This window comes from Mastomys coucha, unplaced genomic scaffold, assembly GCF_008632895.1.
Source record: "Mastomys coucha isolate ucsf_1 unplaced genomic scaffold, UCSF_Mcou_1 pScaffold23, whole genome shotgun sequence".
NCBI lineage: Eukaryota > Metazoa > Chordata > Mammalia > Rodentia > Muridae > Mastomys > Mastomys coucha.
Window position 1 is genome coordinate 80,342,324 of NW_022196906.1, and position 11,518 is coordinate 80,353,841.

Below are 11,518 nucleotides of genomic sequence, written 5' to 3' on the forward strand. Positions count from 1 at the left end.
TCCAGAACTGAGCGTTTCAACTCTTTGGAGCAAGCGCTAACTAATACTTCAAAGTGTGCCTCAAGCATCATGACCTAGCGAATCCTCACATCAGATCCACTCAGTCTGAGCTTGGTACCAGCTGCTCTGACTGCTAGTCTGCTCTCGCACCCAACTGAGTTAACTAAGGGTAGGAATCTTTATCCTAAGGCCCTCATGAGTGCCAGGCAAAAGGTGACGTCTTAAAGAATTCGTTGAACTAATGTTGAGTGATTGTGTTGGCTTCTCGAAGATCTGTGCATAGAGCTGTTTTCATTTGCTTTCTGCTATTTTCTCCTCCACGAAGAAACATCAATCCCACTTACTCCAGTCTGACATATCCTTTTAGGTGGTTCTTTAATATGTGTTCCATTTTCAATGAACTTGAAGACATCTTTTATATTTTTTTCATAGCGTCAACTCTACTTTTAACTAACTAGTGAGGATAAATCTGTCTTCTTTGACCCATTCTCTAGCTTATATTTTACTTAAATCAGGTTGTCTCAAAAATGGAGATCACATTTCACCCTTCATAAAACAATCTGAAATCAGCTCACAAGAATATTATCTTAACTGTGAAAATTTTAATTTTATTTTTTTAAGATACGTGTAAGTATGTTCTGCCTACAAGTATGTCTGTGCACTACATATGTGCAGTACCCTTGGGAGCCAGAAGAGGGAGTTGGATCTCCTAGGACTAGAGTTACAGCTGGTTGTGAGCTGCCACGTGAGCGCTAAGGATTGAACATGAGTCCTCTGGAAGAGCAGCCAGTGCTCTTAATCATGGAGACATACCTATGTCCTCCATTAATCACAGAGACATCCCTCCATCGTCCATTAATCACAAAGACATCCCTCCAGCCTCCATTAATCTCTGTGATATCACTCTAGCCTCCATGAACAATTTTTAAAAGTTATCCTTCCACCCTCTCTTCACCTTTCTCTTTTTACTTCTTGTGTACACGTGGCCTCTGCTGCTTTAAGTGTTAGTTAATGGTTCCATAACAGATTTGCTAGGTATTCAACACTTGACTTTGTTAGACATTTTTTCAGACTAGAGAATGTTCCCTCCATCAATTGCTTTGCTAATTTTAGGCGAAGACCAAAAGTAACTAGTTTTAGAGAACCTTGGTGTTTGTTCATGTTGAACCTCCAGGTTTCTCTCTGCTGGTTACCAAGTTGCCAGTACCACTCCTTCCTTCCTTCCTTCCTTAATTTCCCTGCTGCTCTAAGATTTACATCAATATTTCAGTAATATCTTTTTTTAGTGACTTTTCTTTGGGTCATTAGAAGAAAAATGATTCCTGAAGTAATAATCTTCTACATAAATGTTAGCATAAGGCTATTTTACTGGAAGCTATAACATGACCTTGGGAAATATATTAAATAGATTCTGCAAGGGCATTAAGATCTTCCATTCCCCTTCTGAAGATGTACTCTGAAACCCTCTGTCCTGCTTCAGAGCATGTAAATAGCATTATGCACAAAAATTTTCAAGCTGTCAAGAGTAAAGTAAGTATGATAATTTAGTATAATTAAATGCCTAAGACAATCAAAATAGAACTGATCCTGGTAAGTTTTTCTCACTTGTGGGAAACTTCTTTAAAAGTAGTTATCCATGTTGCAATCATGCTGTTAAAAATTTGTAGTGCAAGCCACGCATGGTGGTTACATGCCTGCAATCAAGCCCTTGGGAGGCAGAGGCAGGAGGATTGTAAAGTCAACCTGGCTTACCCAGGGTTTCTGGCCAGCCAGGGCTTCACAGTTAGACTTTGTCTCTAAAAGCCAAAGCCTAGTAGTCCACAATATGCACTATTGAACAGTCTTAAGGGAGAAAGCAAGATGGGCAGATGGTCCAGCTGGTAAAGCGATTACCTTTCAAGCACACAGGTTAAGTTTGCTAGTGGGAATATTTCAATTCTCACAATACGGGTTTGTAATCCTTGCACTAAGAGTACAGAGACCTAGATTACTGGAATTTGTTGGGCTGCCAGATCAGCCAACTTGGTCACATACAAGCCAGGGAGAGACTTTGTGACCAACCACACTCCATGTCCCACATGTAGACTCACACCCATGTGAATATCTGTCTGCACATACACGCACCCCTTACAAAAATATGCATATATGCACATATACAAAAAGCATATATATGGACATTAAAACATATTATTAAATGAAGAAAGATTGTAAATAATACATATGATATATACACATGATCCTAGAAGAAATAGAACTAAAAATATATGCAAAGTAAAGGGGCTGGAGGGATAGCTCAGGAAAGCACTTGCAGTGTGTGATGGCTATATATTGCCAACTTAACAGGATCTGGAATCACCCAGAGGCAAGCCTTAGAGCACAGCCAGGAAAGTTTTGGATTTGGTTAAGTCAGGTGGGCAGATGCACCTTAACTGTGGATAGCACAATTCCATGTGCTGGGGTCTGGAGGGATAAAAAGGAGAAAGCAAGCTAAATCTGAGTATTTATGGCTCTGTGCTCCCAGATCGTAAGCTCCCCGATTGTAAGCTCCCGGATCAATAGTAAACATTTGTTCACCTGTCTTAATCTTCCTCTGCCAAGATTCCCATCCCCCTCCCCCTCCCCACACACACCTGGCTGCACCCTTGGACAGTTAGCTAAAAGAAATCCTCTCTCCTTCACACTGTGCTTGTTACAGTGTTTTATCACAGCAGCAGAAAGAGTAACTAAGAACTGGGTGAGAGGTCACTGCTGTGATAAACTGGCTCGCTTGGTCCTCAGGCCTTTGGAACTGGTTGGTCCTCAGGCCTTTGGAACTGGTTTGCAAAAGGAATGCTCAAGAGTTTGAAACTTTGGGTTAGATAAGCCCTCGAATACTGAAGGCATAGCTCAATGGTCTGTTCTGATAGAGACTTAGAAGGCAAGCATGCTTAGAGGTTTGGCACACATAAGTTTCAGAAAGAAAAAAAGGCCGTCAGGAACTGGGCTACCGGCATTTCTTGTTACCTTCTGGCAAAGAATCTGGTCAAATTCTGCACATCCCCTAAGACCTTGTGCAATGGTGGATTAAAAAGTCAGGAACCAATTTATTTGGCAGACAGAATTCCAAGACAGCATATTCTCTAGCTGTAGTGTGTCTCCTGCCCAGTTTTTTAATGCAGATCTACAGAGAGAGAGGGAATGAGCAAAAAGAATGAATCTCAAATGAGATCTCAGGCTCGACAAACTGAGCTGGGATTGTTAAAAGACTATACGGCCTTTTGAAGCTGGACAGAATCTGTTTTTGCATTATGGGATACTTGTGAGTCTATGCAGCTAAGTGGAAGAAGGTTCGGGTTTAAAGGTAATGTGTTTGGGTGTCAAAGGTGGAGATGTGATGATTAATATCCACTTAACAGGGATCCAGAATCAACTAGAAAAACAAGAGGCTGCTCAGCTGTGAGACCCAAGTGAACTGTGAGTAGCACCACACACAGTGTGGTGTGTTTAACTGAAATTCAAGTGAACACTATGTGTTGTACTTTCATTTCTTAAATATTCTGCTTTATGGAGACTTTTCCTCACCCTGTACTGCTATCACTAAAATGGTTATGGAAATAAATCATAATTGATAACCGGAAGGAGAATAATTAAAGAGAGAATGGCAACAGATGGTTTTGATAAGTGCCATCTCAATTCTCATGGAGATATTTCAAATTGGACTTGTGCCTCCATTTTACAGATTAAGTATCAGAAATATACAGCGGCCCCTAAGTAAGTGTCAGAGCTCTAAATGCCTCTGTTTCCGGTTCTAAGGAGTTGCTAACTGCACGGGAAAGTTGAAAGACACTCAAGTGTTCTGTTTATTTGGCTACCTCAGGCTTGCCCAGATGATGACACTGTCACAATAAAGTTCACATGGGAAAACTATGCAATTGGGTTACAAAATAAAAGTATCACGTTTTAAGTAAGTCTGTAACTGTGTGTGTGTGTGTGTGTGTGTGTGTTGGATGCACTCATCGACACCCTTGACTACAGGCTGAATCCATCCTAAGATTGAGACTTGGCATAAATCTCTTCATCTGGCCTAGACGTGGAATGGGAACCATGAAAAGCAGGTAGGTCTCTCCTGGTTTCATCTTCACCTTCCACTTGGTATCGTTCTACACCGTCATGCCAGTTTTCTCATGGGTAAACCTGGTGAGATTTATCTTGGCTGTGATAGGCAGAGTAAACTGGGTAATTGTTATCAAGTGGCATGACTAAGCAAGTAGAAAACATTGGATGCTAGGCCATACTAGCTCACAGCCCTTTTTGTTTGTTGTTTGTTTGTTTGGAAAGCTGAGCAGAAAGGATTCAGGATGATAGTCCCAACGCTACAGTGTATCTTGCCTCTGAGGTATGTGGAGGATCAGATGAGAATACTTATTTTTTTCTAAACGCTAAAAAGCCAGAGCACAAGAGCACTTGCTCTTTTGACAGAATCATTTAAGACCACACCAGAAGATCAGAAAAATTCTTCCCGTGTCGTTTACTTTACTACAAAAGTAGGCAGTAAGATTGCCCTTTTTGGCGAATAGTCTTATGAATTTTAGCACGTGTATGGGTTTATATAACCATCGTCATGATTGCCATACATATGACTTCAGCTTCTGAGTCGGTTTTTTTCCCCCTCAAAGCTTTTCACATTTATACTGCAAAACACTTTTAAAAATAAGAGAAAGGGATTTAGATAAATGTGCTGAAGATGCAAATTAATGAAACTGTCTTTTTGCACAAAATCTCTGCAGTCTCCAGGCTCTGCAGCTTTTTTTCCTGGCCCATTTTGGCTGGTGTTTGTATGGACTATCTTTCCACAGAAAGAATCAGCCATAGATTCAGAATTGGACCGCCACAATCATGATGCATGTTGCAGGGCACAATCTCTAGCATCCCTAATTTGATACTTTTATTATACTAGATCTTCTTTTTCCCAGCTTTGTTTCTCCTATCGTTTTCTCTCTAAAACGAAATAGCTTGTAACAACCCGCACCTTTTAATTTGGGGAAAATTATTTGACTGAGGGAAAAAAAAAGAGTTTTTGAGAGAGCAATGAGAGGGCGTTTGGAACTCCAACTCTCTCCAGATTTAATGACATTGGTCCTATAAAGCATTCCAGTCCTTTCCCTAATCCATCATCAGGCGCCTGCCAGCGCCCCCTGGGAGACAGACTTTGGGACAAACTTCTTTCCCAGGTCAGTCCGCCCACCTCCCGCCGCGAGCGCTCCCTGCGTAAGTGACTTGTGCTGACACAACGCACCGCATCTGGTGGAGGGAGCTTTCCGGGTGACTCACGTCTTTGCAATTTGCTTTTGTTTCTGGGGTGTTTTAGCTGCAATTTTCTTCCCTCTGGTTTTAATTTTGAGAGGAGGGAAAAAAAAAAACACCCATAATGAATCAAGAATGAATGTCCTTTCCAGTAACCCTCTCCCACTTTAAAGTTGCCTGTCTTTACAAGTTTGAGAACTACCCAAGACGTGCGGGGGTGGCACAGGTAGGAAGGCATTAAACTAACTACCTCTCAATCTGAAGTTGCTAGCCAAACCGAGCCACGCCAAGAGGAGACTTTCTGAATCTCCCTCACAACCCAGGCGTTTGCCGCGGCGGATGTAACCTGTGCAGCTCCTTCCTTCTACTGCTGCTTTGCGTGGATGTGGCTCACACTTAAATCCATCTCCTCCCTGCCAGCGACGCCAGAAGCAGCGTGAATTCCAAGAGATCCACCAGCGGTTTTGTTTCTGTCCGAGGTAAATACGCTATGCAAAATACGGAACCACCAAAGGATGCCGGGGAGGGGGAACAGAAGGGGAATCCCTCACCTTCCCGGGGCGCGTTGCTCATTTATCTCCGCCTGGGGGAGTCGCCCAGCCTAGGTCACACACGTCTCCCTCCTTGAAGCCCCTACCTGGGGCAGCAGAGGTGGGCAGCGCGGCGGCGATCTCTCCTGCAGCCCAGGCCCTCCCCCGCCCCCCGGCTTGGTTTTTCCCAGCAGTGGAGGTTGGGCCAGGGGCTGGGGTGAGAGGAGAGTCGGCGCCCGCAGCGGGAGCCGGGGATGAGCGTGGACTCGGGTGGCCCTGGGAGTTGGTTTTGGAAGCACGGGGCGCGGAGGTGAGCAGTGAGTGAGGACCGAGCGTCCAGGTTTGGAGCCTGGAGGCGGGACCGGGGCTCCTTTCTATACTAGGGAGTGAGGAGAGCGGGGGTCCTGGCTGCCACCCCGCCCACGGTCCCACGGCCGCTTTGTTGGCGGGTTCCCTCCGTTTTTCTGGAGATGCCTGGACCCACTCGGGATCCGGGAGCTGGAGGGCCATGAACTGGGAAGTCGAGAGTAGGCGACAGCTGTGCGGCTCTGCTCTCCTTTCCCCACTAATCCGAGGAGGTACAAAAAAAGAGCTCGAAAGAGTCCGGTAACCCGAAACTTCGCTCTCATCCCAACCTGGGAGGGGAGGAGCAGCGGGGGCGGGGACCCCGGAAGGCAGGTGGTCGGCAGGGGCGGTAGGAGCCGGGATGTGGAAAATGGAGAAGTTTTGCTCATTGGACACCGCGGGGTCTGCGTGAAGTTCGAGGCGGGAGGAGGACAATCCGGGCAGGAGCCAGGCGGGAGGTGGCCCGGGCACTGATGGTGTGGGCCCGGAAGAGGCAAGGCTTAGCGCTTGGGATTGGGGACCGAGTCCCTCTATTGGGGAAGGACGCACACAGAGGCTTGGGCCGGGTGGCTAGTGTGGGGGTAACTTGGCTTGTACTCGGGGAGCTACGGCCGTCCCTGCTCCTCACGCTTCTCTCCCGCTTGTCCCAGGTCGCTCGTCCGATCCTGCCCTGAGAGAGGCGCCAACAAAGGAGTCGAGGAGGTGCCACCCACCCCAGCCGCGGCGGGAGGAGGAGCGCCAAGGCCCGTGTCCCGACCCGCCGTGCGTACTCACTGGAGGGAAGGGCGGGGTGCCGCTCCGGGAGGGGGACGCCCGGTGGCCCGGGGTTAGCCAAGTTCCAGCTTTGGCGTCCCCTCCTTGGCTCCCACGCGAGGAAAGTTTGCCGTCGACGCTTGCGGCCGGCTCGAGCCCGCCGGGCCCAGGCGGTCGAGTCTTCGGAGCGGGCGCCGCCGTCCCAGCTCCGGGGAACCGCGAGCCGCGATGCCTGGGGCGGGTTCCCGGGGCCCCGCCGCCGGGGACGGACGGCTGCGGTTGGCAAGGCTGGCGCTAGTGCTGCTGGGTTGGGTCTCCGCGTCGGCCCCCAGCTCTTCGGTCCCCTCGTCTTCCACCTCCCCGGCAGCCTTCCTGGCCTCGGGGTCTGCGCAGCCTCAGCCGGCCGAGCGATGCCCCGCGGCGTGCGAGTGCTCCGAGGCAGCGCGCACGGTTAAGTGCGTGAACCGCAACCTGCTGGAGGTGCCGGCGGACCTGCCGCCTTACGTGCGCAACCTTTTCCTCACCGGCAACCAGATGACGGTGCTCCCGGCCGGAGCCTTCGCCCGCCAGCCGCCGCTCGCCGAGCTGGAGGCGCTCAACCTCAGCGGCAACCACCTGAAGGAGGTGTGTGCAGGCGCCTTCGAGCATCTGCCCGGCCTGCGGCGGCTTGACCTCAGCCACAACCCCCTCACCAACCTCAGCGCCTTCGCCTTTGCCGGCAGCAACGCCAGCGTCTCGGTCCCCAGCCCCCTGGAGGAGCTGATCTTGAATGACATCGTGCCCCCTGAGGATCAGCGGCAGAACGGGAGCTTCGAGGGGATGGTGGCCTTCGAGGGCATGGTGGCAGCTGCCCTGCGCTCGGGCTTTGCACTCCGAGGCCTTACACGCCTGGAGCTGGCCAGCAATCACTTTCTTTTCCTGCCTCGGGACTTATTGGCCCAGCTGCCGAGTCTCAGATACCTGGACCTCAGGAACAACTCCCTGGTGAGCCTGACCTATGCATCCTTTCGCAACCTGACTCACCTCGAAAGCCTCCACTTGGAGGACAATGCCCTCAAGGTCCTTCACAACTCCACCTTGGCTGAGTGGCAAGGCCTGGCTCATGTCAGGGTGTTCCTGGACAATAATCCCTGGGTTTGTGACTGCTACATGGCCGACATGGTGGCTTGGCTTAAAGAGACAGAGGTGGTGCCGGATAAAGCCAGGCTTACCTGCGCATTCCCGGAAAAAATGAGGAATCGTGGCCTCCTCGACCTCAACAGCTCCGACCTGGACTGTGACGCTATCCTTCCCCCGTCCCTGCAGACTTCCTATGTCTTCCTAGGTATTGTTTTAGCTCTGATAGGCGCTATTTTCCTCCTCGTTTTGTATTTGAACCGTAAAGGCATAAAAAAGTGGATGCATAACATCAGAGATGCCTGCAGGGATCACATGGAAGGGTATCATTACAGATACGAGATCAATGCGGACCCCAGATTAACAAATCTTAGTTCCAACTCGGATGTCTGAGAAACAGGACTTTTCAAGGAGGACTCTGCATGAGGTGTAGACTTAAGGTTTTTTTCCCCCCCTTTACTAGGCTTGTTCCACTTCTACCCTCTACCGTAGACACCACTGACTTCGATCCTGGTTATGTAAAATTCTTGGTGTGTGTTCTGTTAATGTAAGGACATGAACAACTGTGCACATGTTTATTTACCCTTTTTCCTTTCAGTACTCCTCGATGCCTGCGGAGGGATTTTTTTTTTCTCTCAAGTCGCAGCATGGACATGAACTCTCTTAGTCCAGTTCAAGGTGTAGCACAGATAACATTCAACGGAAGCTGCCTCACTTATTTTTGAGAAAAATACTTTATTCATAAATATGAGTTTCATCCTCACCTACCTAAATGATGGAGGAAATATTGCATCCCCAAACTGCCTGCAGACCGTAGCAAGCTCTTACATAGAACTTTGTAGTGCACAGGAGCACCTGCATCCAAGAGCATGCTTACATTTTACTGTTCTGCATATTAAAAAAAAAGTTGCAACTTCAGATAACTTCTTTGACAAACTAAATTACTTTTTGATTGCAGTTTATAGGAAACTGACCTGAGGTTTTTTGGTGTTTCTTCTTCTTTTTTTTTTTTTTATTTTATAAATTGCATTGAGATCCAACAGACTGGATTGTTATAAAAAAATCAATAAAAGAGTCTTAAAAGAAGCATGTTGTGTTCAAGTTTGGTATTTTGAAAAGAGGATTAAGGGCAGTGATATTGAATAGTCTGGGTTCAAGTAATAATGAAGTTATTAGCTAGCAGAGCTGAGAATCAGCCTGAAGCAGTGTCTTCATATAAATAGACTGGAGATAGTTCTGAAATGGTGGATTCTTTTAGGGCTTAAGTGGAATTAAAGTTATTTATAGGGCCAGAGTATTAGAGGTCCGCAAGTTAACGGTGTTCATTATGCGTTACTTAAAAGAGCATTGGGAGGTTGGTAATAACGAAGAGTTCTTCATGATAAACATGGCACAGCTGCCACTTTGTCTAGACTAATTTAGTTGCTAAGACAGAACCATTAGCCAAACTGAATGAAGTTGCTCCATAGAATCTTAGAGCCAAGTGTGAGTCATGTGGTGGCAATAAATGTGTGAAAATAAAGGATCTTAAAATATTTTGAAATAAAATATCTTAAAACACAAATTAAGAACAATATTTTCAGAGATCATAAATTGAAGTTCAGAGAGCCTTGAGAATCTGCTTCTAAATTTTCAAAGTGGAACACTGTGTTTCTTGGAGTTATGATTGTGTTTAAGCTTAAGGAAATAACCAGAGATAAATACTTGTATCTACAAACAAGTATTATAAGTAGTTATTAGATTCTTATATTCTGTATTTAAGAATTTGAGGGCTTCTTAAAGAAGGCTTCTCAGCTCTGAACCTCATGTAAGTAAATGTATATACCCCCATATTTAGGTGTAAATTAAAGCATTTTCTCATTAATATTCTTGTCATCCTATACTCTTGTCCCGTTTCTATTCCTCCACCCCCGTCATCATCTGCCACTTACGGTGAACAGTAAATTTCATTAATCTATCTCCAGGCCATTGATCGAAGGAACTTAAGTTCAGCCTTTACTTCAAATAGGAGGACACTTGCATCAATAAATGTTAAGACCTGTTTTCATTTTAAGTGATTCATATCTATATTGCTTTACCTTTGAAATAAAATTTGCACTTTGCTATTTTTATAAATAAAGTAGCTCTTAAGTTATGTACTCTTTGCAGATTACTGGATTCAGGAGTTTTCAAACATATGTGCATCTATTCATTATTTAGAATTGGTATATATGGCCCAGTATGAGTAGTGGGGCTTTAAGGTCTGAACGTCTATGCATTACTTTGTGAAACAGTAGTCACTATTATGGGTAGTATGTCTAATCCTATAATTACTTGAGTAAAGGGTAAATATTAGATACTTAGTGTTTCATTGAACATGCTGAGTATTTATGAGGAATTCATAAACTTGCCATTATTTTCAAAGAATAATGACGGTATAAGTCTTTCAAAATAGTAACAAAACATCTAATTTATAATAGGAATATACTATTGATTGATGACTGGTTGATGGATGTATAGATATTATATAGTATCGATGAGCCTGTATTTGAAGATTATTTCTTTGTCACCTGAAAATTGAACAGTTACAATTGGAGCATTCTTAAAGATTCAGGAACTTTGTAGGTTCATTGATTTTTTTTTTATGATGTTTGTTTGTTATTCTATCAACTCCCAAAGCCAGTGATGACTATGAAGGAACAAAGATGGCCTCTTGCAGGCTAGGAGATGGCTGTTTTAAGGTCGTCGTTGCCCCCAGCCCCACTGTCTTGCTCTTCTGTGTGGACCTGCTGAAGTGCTCAAGCTTTATTTTGTACTGTTACAGTACATGATGTCTAGCTCAATGCAAGTGTTCTAAGTTCCTTGGAAGGCAGGTGCTGTATAAGCACAATAAGCATGTGGGAGTGACAGAGTGAAATATAAACAATAGTGACTCTATTTAAAATAAACAATTAGACTTGCTACAAATACTGTTCTTTACCATTATACCGTGTTCTTAGAAACCTAGGAAGTTCCATTTTAAAAGTAAATTTTGGTTGCTTTTATATTTTATTGCAGAGGTTAAATATTCAGGAGACATCCTTTATCTTTAACAGATTTCATTTGAAGAAAGTTAGAGAAATACATTTTAAGTCCCTAATTTGAAAAGCTATTCAAATAACTAATAAATTTCTATGTAGGAAAGATTTTAGAACAGTGCAGCTGCTTGCCCCCACTTCAGTGACACTCACTCTTCAGCATTAATTCTTGTCTCCACCTCGGCTGCCCTAAGTGCAATGCCATTGGCCGTCTATCAGGTTTCTCCTAGAAAACATTGAAACATTTGATGGGTTGATTTTCGTTTTAAGGAAGAAAAGATGAGTGGTACGGCTGGGTTGAAACACATGAGTGACTCACATTTAGTAAGTTCTCATGAAACATCATGATTGGCAATGAATGTGACTTAATGCTCATTGCAGTATTGGACTGAGAGTCCCTTACTCCTATTCCATCTTTTAAACGTGGAGGTGACA

General features: G+C 45.2%; 1 protein-coding gene across 3 annotated transcripts; it reads left to right on the forward strand.

Moving 5' to 3' along the window:
* The first annotated feature begins 5,416 nt into the window (after window positions 1-5,416).
* Tpbg (trophoblast glycoprotein) lies at window positions 5,417-9,904 on the forward strand. Of its 3 annotated transcripts, none has more exons than XM_031344990.1 (2): window positions 5,417-5,762; window positions 6,809-9,904. In XM_031344990.1, the coding sequence occupies exon 2, from the start codon at window positions 7,140-7,142 to the stop codon at window positions 8,418-8,420; it is 1,281 nt and encodes a 426-aa protein (XP_031200850.1). In that variant the 5' UTR covers window positions 5,417-5,762; window positions 6,809-7,139; the 3' UTR covers window positions 8,421-9,904. The 3 variants fall into 3 exon arrangements, with proteins under 3 accessions (XP_031200850.1, XP_031200849.1, XP_031200851.1); XM_031344989.1 differs by lacking the exon at window positions 5,417-5,762 and adding an exon at window positions 6,004-6,123; XM_031344991.1 differs by lacking the exon at window positions 5,417-5,762 and adding an exon at window positions 6,268-6,391.
* The last annotated feature ends 1,614 nt before the right edge of the window (window positions 9,905-11,518 follow it).

What these genes read in the sequence shown, in the direction of transcription:
- Tpbg (XM_031344990.1), top strand. Translation starts at nt 7,140, where the DNA reads ATGCCTGGGGCGGGTTCCCGGGGCCCCGCCGCCGGGGACGGACGGCTG.